This window comes from Myotis nattereri (assembly GCF_964212035.1).
Source record: "Myotis nattereri genome assembly, chromosome: 17".
Taxonomy (NCBI): Eukaryota; Metazoa; Chordata; class Mammalia; order Chiroptera; family Vespertilionidae; genus Myotis; species Myotis nattereri.
The window spans coordinates 51475679-51489698 of NC_138092.1; the positions used below are offsets into that span (position 1 = coordinate 51475679).

At 55.5% G+C, this 14020-nt stretch overlaps 1 protein-coding gene across 3 annotated transcripts in view; it reads left to right on the top strand.

The window, feature by feature from the left end:
- Positions 1–13501, top strand: part of WWP1 (WW domain containing E3 ubiquitin protein ligase 1) — a gene marked incomplete at its 5' end in the record, with an annotated part of 64825 nt that extends 51324 nt beyond the window's left edge. For 2 of the 3 annotated variants that reach the window (XM_081111035.1, XM_081111034.1), the window contains 9 exons: positions 316–404; positions 3081–3240; positions 4718–4851; positions 4937–5077; positions 7404–7524; positions 9238–9342; positions 11168–11264; positions 11438–11510; positions 12159–13501. In XM_081111035.1, the coding sequence (XP_080967161.1) occupies positions 316–404; positions 3081–3240; positions 4718–4851; positions 4937–5077; positions 7404–7524; positions 9238–9342; positions 11168–11264; positions 11438–11510; positions 12159–12258 (1020 nt within the window). In that variant the 3' untranslated portion in view covers positions 12259–13501. The remainder of the gene's footprint in view (positions 1–315; positions 405–3080; positions 3241–4717; positions 4852–4936; positions 5078–7403; positions 7525–9237; positions 9343–11167; positions 11265–11437; positions 11511–12158) is intronic. The other variant, XM_081111033.1, reaches the window with a different exon arrangement.
- Positions 13502–14020: the final 519 nt, after the last annotated feature.

Below are 14020 nucleotides of genomic sequence, written 5' to 3' on the forward strand. Positions count from 1 at the left end.
CAGCTTCTCCCTCCGTGGCTCCGCCCCTCCTCCAGGCCTGGGTGGGGCTGGCGGGATGTGAGGGAGGAATGGTCTCCAGCCTCCAGGCGCTCTGGGTCAGGCTGACCCGGGTAGAGCACCTCAGCGCGGGGAGGGGACCCCGAGGAGAGAGCTGAGCTGCACTCTGAGCCGGCCGCTTGGTCTGCAGAGCGCAGGGCATTGCTGGGTGACATAAGGAAGGGTGTGATTTTGAAAATACAGATGAAATTTACATTGAATTGTTTATAGAAGAAACGTGCTACATGTTTGTGTTTAAATGTCCCTGCTTCTTTTTAGATTATGGCATTAAAACCCTATGACCTGAGGAGGCGACTCTACGTAATATTTAGAGGAGAGGAAGGACTTGATTATGGCGGTTTAGCAAGGTAAGCTAAGGCGTCTGCTTTTAGATAGTGTGTCTGCACTTATGCAAGGGGTGTGTTCTTGAAAAGATGTGTTTTTAATAGCAATCCAGTATTTTTATAAATCAAAATGAAATGTGTGCACAGTTCTAGCGGTAACCACTACTGTTGCTCCCGTTGCCAATTGGTTTCTCCGCACACGTGTACGTTGTGTCTGCATGTGTGCCTGTGCCTGCTGTGTTTACCTAGTGGACATCTCTCCTCGTCCCTGTGGAGCCGATCCTCTCCTGTGGCACTGCCCTGCCCACGCTCCCTCCTGCACATGTGCCATGACTCACGGGTCAGCGTGCAAGGCTGTTCCATAGCGTTCACTGTTGTAGCAGTCGGTTGGTTTGTGTTGCTAATCCAGTCTGAGTCCTGCTGAGAATTCAGCTGTCCACATTCACTCTACATACTATGAACAGTAGACACTTGGGAAGCTGTGACTGAGCCATCCTGTCAGTGTTTTTCCCTCGATTGCTCTGTGTACCTAATTTGACAGTGATTTCGTTTTTAGCAAATACTTCCATTAAGTCTTTCCAAAGAATTAAACTTGCTCTCATAAAAACAGCTCTCTTTCTGACCGCAAGTCCACGGGGCCAGGACCACCAGTCACAGCAGGAGATGGGCCTGGGTGCCCGGGGGCGGGGGGGTGTTAGAGAGGGGGGCATCAGCTTTGGTTGAATTAGCCTATTTTCTCAGTAAGGTTTTTCGGAAAAGAAACACTACCTATCACAATAAGTGTCTGTGTTACGTCTATTGTGTTTCCCAATGTCAGAAACGCTGACACGGAAAAGGATGGCGCGGCTCAGAAATGAAATGGGGAGTGGTTTTTACAGGGTCCGACTGCATGGCAGTGTCTGAGCCTTCTTTACCGCAACTCGGTTGGTTTAGTTTTACATTTTGACAGCGTTACTGCGTGTAGTCCGTCCCTCTGTACATACTTTTCTTATTCCCTGATTCCTTGTTTTGACTGGTGTGTTGCTTTGGCTTATTCAGCATTCACAGGGTGGTTGATTCCTGCGGTTTTCAGAATGTGCCTTCTGTTGCTCTGGTACACAAATGGCAGCCTGGCCAGAGGTGGCTTTCTCGCACGAAGGTCGTGTGCACGTGCCTCCTGTCCCTGGCGTGGAGGTGAGGGCCGCCAGCACGGGCCCTCCGCGGAAACGGTAGTCCTTGTGCTTGGGGTTCAGTGACGTCTGGCTCAGTTTTATAGAGAAAGATGGCTCAGGAGCACAGGCAGGTCTTCCTTCCTGTCAGGGACATTTTCTCCATTACGTGTTTGAACCTTCTTTCTGTCCCTGTGTCCTGGGCGTGTGGCGTCTCCTCTGGTCTCGGGCGCTTTCTCGTGTTCTTTTCCATGTTCTTGGTGTTCCCACCTGTCCCCACGCCGTTCGCAGTGCTGCCTGCTGCTGCCTCTGCTGTGATTTCCTTCTCTGGGCTCCGCTGGCCGGTCTGCGGCTCGTGGTTTTCAGCCTCTGTGTCCTCAGTTGTTGGGCGGGGGGAGGGGTGTGCTGTATGCCCGCTCTCGCTAGCCTCCCTCCTCCCTGCTGTCCAGCTGCCAGCTGCCAGCCCTCCTGGTGGAGGCCCTGTTCTCCAAGCTGTGTTTGCTGACAGTGACGCACAGCAGCCGGGACCTGGCTGCTCGGTTCTGGGGCCGAGCCCTTCTCAGCTTGGCCCCTCCTGGTGCCGCGGGAAGTCGCTGGGCGCAGTTGGTCAGGAATGGGCTCCTATCACTTCTGAGCTGATTTCGTCAGGGCTCCTTCTCTGTCCTAAAAACATTTGTAAACGGGCTGCCAGGTTGGGTCTAGCCTGCATCGGGGTAGCCCCATTTTTATTTTAAATTTTTAAAATTACTTGATAGCATTAAAAAAAATTACTAGAGTATGCTTAAGAATCAAGATTTCTGGCTTCTTTTTTAAAAGCACTAGACTCACGATTTGACGTTATCACGTATCGATTGGCTGAATCAGAGGCGCTGCGGGAATTATAGCGGGCACTCACTCCCGTGCCCACTCTGCCTGTCATAGGACTGATTATATGCCCAGAAATCATTGTTCTTTAAACTGATAAAACTTCGATGAGGGATACAGTGGGGAGGGGGGGTTGTGGCCCCCTGTGCCCACTCACCAGCCACTGCGGTTGGAGCTGCTTTAGAAGAAATTGAGCTTGCTTTGTCATATAAGTTATTAATCTTTTATGTAGCTGCATTTCACCTATTAGACTTTTATAAATGAGGCAAAACAGAAGGTAATAAGTTAGAGAATGTTTATCACATTTAAAGATTCTGCCTTTTAATTTTAGTTCCATTTTTAATGCATTGGCGGTGAACTAAGTGTCCCACGGCAGCCAGGCTGTCTCAGTGCCACAGCATATGGCCCGCCCTCCACTATCTGTGAGTGAGGGTCACGGAGGCGGCCTTCCTGGCGAGGAGCTTACGGTCTGGTAGGGGCAGGTCACCTGCTGCAAAGACCTGCAGGCTGCCGGGCGGGACCGAGGGAACGCGGGCTCTGCCGAGGCGGAGCTGGACGGCCGGCAGACAGGGAGCGTGCAGGTGGCGGCACGGCCCTGTGCTCGCAGCCGCTGGCACGCTGTGCGTGTGTGGTGTGTTTCGAGCCCCGTGCGTGTGGACGCTGGCAGGGACTCACCTTGTCTCCCTAGGGAATGGTTTTTCTTGCTCTCCCACGAAGTCCTGAACCCCATGTACTGCCTGTTCGAGTACGCGGGCAAGAACAACTACTGCCTGCAGATCAACCCCGCGTCCACCATCAACCCGGACCACCTCTCCTACTTCTGCTTCATCGGCCGCTTCATCGCCATGGTGAGCCTGCGCCGACTCCGTCGCTGAAACTGCTTCAGAGGCAGCAGACGGCATTGCTGTCCTTGCTTGTGTCTGCTCATCCGAGCACAACTTGTAGCACGAACTTCGGGGCAGAGGGAGCCGCAGGGCAGGGCTGCGGAGTGCAGTTCTGACCCCTGTGGCCTGGCTGGTGGCCTGGCTGGCACCCAGCGGTGTGGGTGTGGTGGGAGCCTGTGGTTGGGGAGGCGGGGCACCAGGCGAAGTGGGCAGTGCGGGGCAGGGAGGCCGAGTGGCCTGTGGGTGGGAGGGAGGGCGTCGCTGTGTCCCCTTGCAGTCGGCTTCCTAAGGGGACTGGGTCCTGGCAAGAGCAAGCCTGGGAGCTGGGGCATCAGATGCGGGTTGGTTTGCTGGGTGTCAGACACCAGTGGACCTCCAGGGGTGAACGGGTAGCGGCAGGCCGATGGCAGGAGGGGAGGCTGCGTGCACATCCAGGGAGCAGGTGTGGCCAATGGGAAGCCCGAGGACCTGTGTCAGGGAGACGAGCTGAGAAGGAGCCAGGAAAGCGCCAAGGAGGAGGGGCCAAGTCCAGTAGGACTGGTGCCCAGGGAACAGGGAGCGGGAGGACTGTCCCCCGGCTGCGCGGCAGGTCTGAGCAGGGCCGTGAGAGCAGACAGGGGCGAGGAAGTTTGCTGCAGGGTCAGAGAGGCAGGCAGTGACAGAGCTGATGTGGGGTCGAGAATGAGGGTGCCAGCATCCCTCTGCTGCTGCCGATGGAGCAGAGTGCGAGGAGAGACCTAGGGGGCTCGTGGGCGCAGAGGAGCCTTGCGGAGCTGGGCGCGAGCTGTGGGGACCTGGCACCCTCTGAGGCTGGTCCCGGGCAGCAGAGCCACCGCCGGCCCCATGCGAGGCAGCTCCAGGCAGGCGCTCTGCGTGGCCCAGCACCATTCTGGCCTGTTCCTCGCCGGCCACAGGCTGGAGGCTGAGCTGGGTTTCCCAGGCGTGGGGTTTGGAGGTGTGGTGTCTAACTAAGGTGAGAGAAGGCTGCAGTTCTGGGGCTTACGGCTCCGGGCAGAGGTCTTGCTGTGACCGCCATAGGTTCTGAGCCCTGTGCAGGCAGGGGGCACCAAGATGACTCAGGAACCACGGGAGCCACGACCACAGCAGCCCTGGCAGGTGCTGATCGCGTCACTGAGTTCAAGTCCCTGGAAGGGCCGAGAGCCAGGCTTGGGAAGCTCCCCGTGTGGTGCTGGGACCCGCAGGGCCTGGGTCGGGTACAGACCCAGCTCTGGGCCCAGACAGCTGGGCCACCGCCAGGTGCAGGGGCGCCGAGCAGGGAAGGCAGGATGTGCGGGCGCCCCGGCTTAGAAAGTGCGTTAGTGGGGGTGGGCGCCCTGGCCCCCCTCTGAGCAGGTGCAGCCTCGGGATCCCGGTTCCTGGGTGCTTCTCAGTGAGAAAGCCGTTTGTAAACCTTCAAATCAATGCTTTGTTTTCTCGGCAGGCGCTTTTCCACGGAAAGTTCATCGACACTGGCTTCTCCTTGCCCTTCTACAAGCGCATGCTCAGTAAAAAGCTGACGATCAAGGATTTGGAGTCCATTGACCCTGAGTTCTACAACTCCCTCATCTGGATAAGGTTGGAAGGGTTATCTTCTCAAGGCCTTTTCTGGAAACCAGTTTGTCTGTCTTGTTAGTCAGAGTGTATGTGTTTTTACCACCAGAGACAACAACATTGAAGAATGTGGCTTGGAAATGTACTTTTCCGTGGACATGGAGATCTTGGGAAAAGTGACCTCGCACGACCTGAAGCTGGGAGGGGCCAGCATCCTGGTGACCGAGGACAACAAGGACGAGTACATTGGGTGAGGCTCCCACAGCACCCGACCGCACTGGCACTAACCTGTCTGCGCCGCTCCCCCCGGCTCCTCGGGGAGCACCCGATCACCCGCGTTTTCCTTCCCTTCCCTCTCTCCGTGGCACCGGTAGGAGTTCCCGCCCTGCAATCACTCCCGCCTCCTGTGTCCCTCCCCATGGCCCCTGGCTGTGCCCCTGCCAGTCAGTGCTCAGCCCATGGCCTCCGCCTTCCCCACAGGAGAGCGAGGCTTTGTGGGGGTGACGTGTCCGCCCTGACTGACCAGCAGGGCTCATCTCCCGGGGCATCTCACCTGCCCTCGTGCTCTGTCCTGTCAGGTGCTCCCGCGCCGTTTCAGGCTGTCCTCTTGAACTCTGACCCCACAGCTCCCCCTGCTGCCCTCCCTCCCCTGTGCCGCGTCCCACCACAGCTTCTGTCCCAGCGTTGTCCTTCCAGCTGCTCTCGAGGCGTCACCTCCCGCCCCCCTTGTTCTGTGCGAGTCCTCGCTGAGCCCCAGAAACGGTGCCGTTTGCAGCCAGGTGAACGCAGACTCTTCAGGCTCAGCCCACACAGCCCGCCCGCCACGGCCCCGCGGGGGCACAGGCAGCCGGACAGGAGGCAGGAGGTGCCAAGTGCGCTCAGCAGCTGGCTTTTGTCGGGTTTCAGATCATGGACTATTATTCTTTTCAAATTTTCACCATTTTTTAAATTAAAAATGTAAAGACTGTTGAGCTCACACGCTGTACAAAAGCAGCGCACAGGCCGATGGCCCGCGGCCCCTGCACCGCTCCTGCCCTCCCACCGCCTCCTGGGCCTGTTTCTAGTCCGGGCCCGGGCCCTCCTTCCGGACTTGGGTTCTCGGTGTCCTCCTTGCTCCTCCTTTGAGATCTTTCGTGTTTGCTTTTTCTTCTTATATATTTTTATTTGTATTGATTTCAGAGAGAAAGGGAGAGGTAGACACTTCAGTGATGAGAGAGAATCATGGATCAGCTGCCTTCTGCACCCCCCCCCCCCCCCCACTGGGGATGGAGTCCACAACCCGGGCATGTGCCCTGACCGCGAATCAAACCCTGACCTCCTGGTTCATAGGTTGACCACTGAGCCACGCCTGCCAGGCCATTTTTGCTTTTTATAATTGTTTCCAAAATGGGATCCTAGAGTATACATTATTCTGTAGCTTGCTTTTTCCACCTCAGGAGAGCTGGATTCACTCACTTTTTTTTTTAATCCTCACCCGAGGAATGTTTTTATTAATTTGAGAGAGAAAGGGGGAGGGAGAGAGAAACATTGACTGCCTCCTATATGTGCCCCGATGGGATCAAAACCACGACCTGCACATGTGCCTGGACCAGGATCGAACCCGCAGCCTTGTGGTGCATGGGACGATGCTCAACTAACTGAGCCCCTGGCCAGGCTGCATCGCTTTCTGACCGCGAGGGAAATCACAGTTGTCCACGCTGCATTCCTCGGTGTCACTCCAATCAGGTCTAGCTCGGGCCCCTGCAGACCAGCGCATAGGCGCAAGCCCAGCCCTGCCGCTCTGTCCCCCAGGGGAGCGTTCCCCAGGGAGTTCCTCGTCCAGGACTGGAACAGACATGCCGTGGGCTCTCGTCTTACCCTGCGGTCATTAAGGTCCTGTGCCCCCTCCTCCTATCCCAGTGCCTGTCCCAGGTCACTCACAGCCTCACTTCCTCTGAGTGGGTGTCCCCTGAGGCGACTGCTGTCCCTGTGCTGGGCCTGGGAGCGTCGTCACTCTGAGAAGAGCAGTCGGAGCCCTGTGGGTGCAGCTGGGCAGAGTTGAGGGCCTAGGCACAGAGGAAGGGAAGTTTGGAAGCAGCTGAAACGTTGCCTTGGAAACGAGTCAGCCCTCCTCCAGCAGCAGGGGAGGTGAGAAGCGGGGCCAGGGTGCTGCTTCCCGCCCTGGCCAGTGTGCCTCCTCTTGCCACCCTCCACAGCTGCCTGTCTCCTCCAGCACTCTGTTCCTCCTCCAGGCTTTCTCCTCTGGATGTTAGGAAACCTCCAGGAAATCAGCGTGGGGCTCTAACAGGGACACAGGGTCTGTCCCAGCACGTGCCCTGCTGTCTCTGCGGAGAGCTGAGTCAGGAGGAGGGGCCCTCTGGTGGCCACACCTTGTATTCCCCCCATCCCACCCCGCCCTCCATGCTCATGCCTCCTGAAAGGCACCCTTTACAGCTGCACATGTGCTGGTCCTGATGTCCTCAAGGAGTGGACGTGTTAACTCAAAAACTGCCCACGTACACGTGTGTGGAGGCTGTAGAAGTGCTGGTGTTCTAAGCCGCTCCCCACACTGCGGCCCGTCTGACCCGTCTCTCCAGGCTGATGACCGAGTGGCGCTTCTCGCGTGGCGTGCAGGAGCAGACGCAGGCCTTCCTGGACGGCTTCAACGAGGTGGTGCCCCTGCAGTGGCTGCAGTACTTCGATGAGAAGGAGCTGGAGGTGAGGCTCCGGGATTGTGTCCTGGGAACGGGAAGGGTCTTGGCCTCCACAGAAGCACGTCCACAGGTTCTAGATGCTGCGGCACAGCCGGACCCGTCTCCCCCGCAGGCGGCCCTGCCAGGGTCTCCCGCTCTCCAAGCCGAGAGGGCTGGGCAGTCAGCAGCCAGGCGCAAGGGGCCTCCCCGGTGTAGCCGCGTGCCTCGTGGGGGGCCTCCTGAAGGCCTGGTGTAGCAGCGAGTGATCAGATTTTATTTTATTTTTATTGGTTTCAGAGAGGGAGAGGGAGAGGGATACCTAGAAACATCAATGATGAGAGAGAATCATTAATTGGCTGCCTGGAGCCTGCAACCCAGGCATGTGCCCTTGACTGGAATCGAACCCGAGACCCTTCAGTCCGCAGACCAACGCTCTCTCCACTGAGCCAAAGTGGCGAGGGCCATAGGCATTCTTCTGTCAGCTGCATGCCAGACTTTTGTCAGAGTAACTTTCCAATGACGTATGTGCCCACGGTTCTTTGCTCTTCCTTAAAGAGGCGGAGGCCGTGTGTATTCTCTTTGTTGCTGGACTGCTGCCCTCAGATACTGAGGCCTCCTTCAGTCACTGTCCCAAAGGCCCTTGTGAGCTGGTCCTGACACATCCCGTTTGAAAGAGGCGCCCCTTCTGCCTTCTCTGCACGGCACTCCCCAGAGGCAGCTGTTTGTTTACTGTCTCCCTGTGTGCAGAGTAGTTCTGAGCAAGATGAGCCCAGCCGTAAAGAACAAGCAGCACAGCCTGCTGGGACTGCCGCATACATTCAGGGACGACACCACGTTTCCGAGCCTGGTACCTGAAGAGGGTGATTTCATTCCTGTAGTCAGGGTCTCCTACCCAAAGCCAAGCTCCGAGCGTGGTCCCCTCTAGATCCTCCCTAAATGGCCGCACCGAGAGCAAGGAGGAAACAGTCCCACTTGCCCCAAAAAAGAACTATTGAATCTCAACCAGCAGAGACGTGTCGAGTTCATCTCGGCCAATGCTTTGCACAGGAACGAAGTGGTGATGTCTCGTCCAAGACCCAGCAAGGGTTAGGGACACAGCTGAGACTCGCACCCAGCCCTCGCCTCCGACCCGCGGACCCTTTCAGCCCCCCTCGCCAGAAGTGACTGACAGACGGAGCCTCGGCTCTCCTTCCCGTCCACTGACGGGCCTCGAGCTGGGGAAGGAAGGTCTGCGGAGGGCCCAAGGATCTGATTTTAAAGTCATGAGTTCCTAGCGGCCTCAGCTGCACTTAGACTTGTTAGAAGCCTGCCAGCACATAACTCACACTTGCCATCTCGGCCACTGGTCAGTGTTCACATGCTCACAGTATGACACAGCAGATGGCCAGAACTTCCATCCTGAAAAACCGACGCCCATTGAACACCTCCATACTCACGCTCCCCAGCCCTAGCACCCTCTGCTTCCTGTCTGCCGGCTCTTGCCTGCATAAACGAATAAGTGTGTTTTTAAGGAAATAAGAGCATAAATTTAAGAAAGCAGAAATTTGTTTGAAACTCAATAACTTGGGCCCCTCCTTTAGGGTGTTTACAGTAGTGGAGGTGCCCTTGCAGCATAGCTGACTGTTTTCTTGAAGTTGCCCTGGTTCAGTAAGCATGGCTAAGCTAGTGCAGACCCTGCCGGATAAAACGCCGCGAGGCTGCGGGGCGTCCCTGTGGCCTGACGGAGCCTCGCCCCCAGGTGATGCTGTGCGGCATGCAGGAGGTGGACCTGTCCGACTGGCAGCGGAACACCGTGTACCGGCACTACACGCGCAACAGCAAGCAGATCGTCTGGTTTTGGCAGGTGACCGCTTATTTTCCTAAAACGGTACTCGGGGTGCTTTCTAGTGAAACTGGTGTAACTGCAGCTGGCTTCAGACGTGACCAGTGCGACCATGCGGTCAAGCTGGCTGGCTGTGTCCTGGGTGAGAATGAGTGAGTCGCAGGCCCAGTGTCTCTGTGACGGTGCTGGAGCCCGTCAGACTTCAGTCTCCTCCAGGTTCTGTGAGTGCAGGAGGAGGTGGTTATGAGACAGTCTGGGGACACTTAGGCTCGGAGTAGAGCGCCCACAGGGCAGGGGGCTCTCCCCTCTGCCCTCGGCTCCGGGCATCCACGTCCCACGTCCTGATCTTGAATAGACTTTTGCTTTGTGTGTATTTCAAAATATAAAGCGTCTGCACCGGGACAGACTTCACCGAGCCCCGGGCTGGGCTGGTGTCCTGCTCCGTCCCCGGCGCTTGTGTTACTAGAGAAAGACTGTCCTAAGGGCTCGGGTCACGTGTTTACCGCTTAATACTTTGCAGACGTGGACACTTGTAGAAATCGATCTTAAAGATACATTTTGACTGCACAATGGCACCTCCCAGAGCATTTGTTGCAGCGTGATTGGCACACTCCGCAGAGGTGACCCTGAGGGTGTGGGGAGGGGGCTGAGCAAATTAACTTGCCCGTTCTCAGCGCTCTGCCCTGGAGCGGCTCCTCAGTGCAGGGGGACGGGACACTGGAGACAGTGTGCAGAGCCTGGGGGGAGGGGGAGGAGCCTCGGGGGATGGGAGCAGGCAGCTGAGGCTAAGGGGCAACTGCCCTTGCCCCCTGTGACCCTTGCCCTGAGTGCCAGGCGGCCTTTGTCATCCCTCAGGCTCATTCCAGCCCGTTGGTTTGCGCCTGTCCTGTCTAGGCCTGAGGAGCTGAGCCCAGACTTCCTAAGGCCCCGTGACCGTTTCCTGGATGGGGCTGGTGTTGGGGACAGTGCGAGGTTTACACCAGAGCTGCTCACGGCGGTTCCTTGTCTGATGAGTATGTCGGCCACACAGCTGTGCACAGCCACAGTGGCTGGATTGACACGCGTCTGCTCCCACCGCTGGCGAGACCAGCTCAGAGGTGGCCGTACCTTGCCGCTCTGTGGTTGGTGAACTAGATCACTCCGGGTTTCCAAGTCTGAAGGACAAAGGGGATCGGTGTTGGGAGGAAGTGGTTCCGAACCGGCAGGCCATGGTTCAGAGGTTACTCCTGTCCCTTCCTGGTGTTGGAGGACACATCATTTTGCCTCTGGGCCTTGTCTGGCGAGTGCAGTGGAGATGCTAACGGGAGGACCGCCTCCCAGTATTGAGGGCCGCACTCCCCAGAAGCACATGGCGCTGTGCGGCAGGACCTCCCCTCCGGAGGGGGAAAAACCTGGGTCCCGTGGCGGCGTTTCTAAGCTGCCACGTCTCTGTAGTGTTGCTAGCACAGCGCCAGCCCTAATAAGCGGTAAATGCTGCAACCACTTTTATCACTTATCTTTTGAACCAACTTGAGTTAAATTTTCTTCTTGGAGTTCATTTTTTAAAAATACTTTGAAATATATTTTTATTGATTTCAGAGAGGGAGAGGGAGAGAAACATCCATGAGAGAATCACTGATCGGCTGCCTCCTGCACACCCCACACTGGGCCTGCAGTCAGGGATGTGCCCTGACCAGGAACCAAACCATGACCTCCTAGTTATAGGTCCACATTCAACCACTGAGTGCCGGGCTGGGCTTGAAGTTCACTCTTAATTCTCTGGAAGAAATTCGGGAATAATTTTTAAGTATCTACTACGTTCATTACTTAAGATAATCTGGAATTTACTTTAACTCTGACCTGTTAGTTTGTGAAGGAGACAGACAATGAGGTGAGGATGCGTCTGCTGCAGTTCGTCACGGGGACCTGCCGCCTGCCCCTGGGAGGCTTCGCCGAGCTCATGGGTGAGTGCGGGCGCGGGCGGGGGAGGGAGCAGGCCTCTAGATCCTGGTCTTTGTGCGGATGTGACGCTTGCTCCATCACCCGCGTGACCACGTGACATGTTCTGTAGGTAACTAGTTCCAACACCGAAAGGTTTGAAGGACCAGACAAATTTTGTCTTATTTTTCTGGTTTAGGAAGTAATGGGCCTCAAAAATTTTGCATTGAAAAAGTTGGGAAAGACACCTGGTTACCAAGAAGCCATACGTGGTAAGTTGAATCCTAAATGGAAGGTGGAAGCCAGTGTTTTGCCTTTTTACATGTAAGACCCATTAGCATTGCTGACTCATTAGCGTAGGCGGAGTTCCGTTTTGAGAACAGACCAGGACGCAGCACCCTGCAGAGAGCACAGCTCGGCCTCTGGCTGAGCGCCTGGGAAGCATGGCCCTGCCTGAGCCCGCGGGCCAGCAGCCACTGCGCGCACACAGGCCGCCGGGCTCCTCCCGCTCCTGTCCGCTCCTGGGAAAGGCGCACAGACAACAGCCAGGCAGCAGTGCTAGGAGGCGGTGACAGCCGGCAGGGCCTTGCCAGAGTTTGATGGACAGTGGGCTGTGGAGACGCAGGAAGCACATGTTTTGTGCAGGGCTGTTTGCAAACCCTGATGTAAGCAACTGCAAACATGAGGGGACTCGGGAGCGGAGCAGGGCAGAGGGGGAAGGGGGCGGAAACGCAGGCAGGGCCACTGCAGGGCCAGCCTGTGGGGACCGGAAGGGAACAGACCGCTGTCAGAACGGTGTCTGTTAATGCATGAGGTCCGTGTCGGACACTTGGCCACCCTGTCCTTTCCTAATGTGCTTCAAGGACACTGTGCTAGACCCTCAGCCCACTTGACTGAATACTCTGATTCTGTCTGTCCAGTTTCAATCGCTTGGACCTGCCACCGTATAAGAGTTACGAGCAACTGAAGGAAAAGCTGCTTTTTGCCATAGAAGAGACCGAGGGGTTTGGACAAGAATAGAGCTGTGGCCGGAGGCTCTGCGTCCGCACCTCCGCAGACATAAGGGTCCGTTCTCACACAGAACACGCAAAAGGACTCTTCCTTTTCTACTTTATTTATTGTTCCCTTGAACTGACAGACAGGAAAACGATCTCCCTTAAATTTGGAAGTGAGAGACTTTACTAGAAATGAGTATCTCCGTCAGCGGGCTGCAGCGGCTCTAGTTTTATAGAGCTGCTCGGCGACACGCCAGCTCCTGCCCATGTCTGGACGCTCCTCCTCAGCTCTGCCCCCCGTGACATCTCCGCACGGTGTGGGGTTCAGGAAGGTGCCGAGGCCGAGGCCAGATCTGAGGACATAAACTGCGCTGCTGGCTGTTCTGAAGACGGTGCTGGAGCCCGTCCGTCCGTCCGTTCCCATTCAATGCGAGTGGAGAGTGCTCACCGCGCCACAACGCAGTGACTGACACCACACTTACCCGCGTCCCCTGACCAGACCCAGCGACGCCTGGAGGTGTGTGCGTACTCCTCCAGGTGCTAGGATCTGTGGGACTCAAGGAGCTGGCACGCCTGCACTATTTTTAAAAATGTGATGGGCTTTAAGTTTAATTCATAATAAATTGATGCAATTTGATCCTAAGGGACATATAAAGGGTAATGTGAACTTTCCCACTTTTATTTGTGCTCATAGTTTTGGTTCCTAAAACCATACGGATGGAAGAGTTTGTGAGCATCTGACTTCAAACTAATGAGTCTAATGATTTCCTATTAGTGTCTTAATATCTCCATTCCTTGAAAATTGATGAAAATTCTATGTATCTGAATTACATAAGCAGATAAAAAAGTCTTTTGTCCTTCCCCCCTTTCTATATAGATCATTATTTTTGTCCTAAGTAAATACTTTTTAATTATTTTTCATTATCAAGGGCATTTGCTGAACTACAAACATGTATAACAAATTAAAATCTGATGTGAATGACATTAATGCTACTTTAGCAAACGGGGGCTTCCTTATTAATACAAAAATTTAAATTTGTATTATTTCAATATGCACTGTAAATTAACTTAAAATTTTTTATAACCACGGAAGTGACATCTTAGAATGTTAATATATTTCACTGCTGAGTACATATGAAAAATATTAGTATACAATTTAATTTCCCTAAAGTTTGTGTTGCCAAAATTTTATTTTTCTATATATTAGATTGTGTTCTGCATTTTTTCAAAACTCACAGTAAAGATGCAATAAAGGCAGTGATCCACATGGCTGCTTAGACTCCTTTCCCCGCCCTCACCATGACCGTGTACACGACAGAGGGCCTGTCCTCAAGCGCTGCTCCTTACGCCACCCACTGTGCCCACTGCTCTCACTGCACCCAACTCACAGCCAACCCTGAGGCCCCTGGGGAGGTGGCCTGTCCAGACCCCGCAGAGCCCCCTCCCCAGGCTCCTCTGGACAAGCTGCCCCCTCTTGTCAGACAGCCCTGCCGAGCAAAGGACATTTGTCACATGAACCCATGGCCCTCGCCAAAGGCCAGTGAGGCCCAGGCACACAGCCAACACGGGGCTAAAGTGAGCACCACACGAAAGCAAAAAATGCCACCGAAAAACTGTCCAAACGCGGCATCTCCTACATGGCAACACTCCTCGCCCGATGTTAGCCAGGGGCACAGGCCGACAGGCAACACTGGCGCTGCAGTGCTCACTGGGCCCAGCGCCCTCCTCGGCTCCATGGTGGGCTTTCCTGTTTCCCTTGCTGTGATGACGCACTTGCTTTCGAGAGA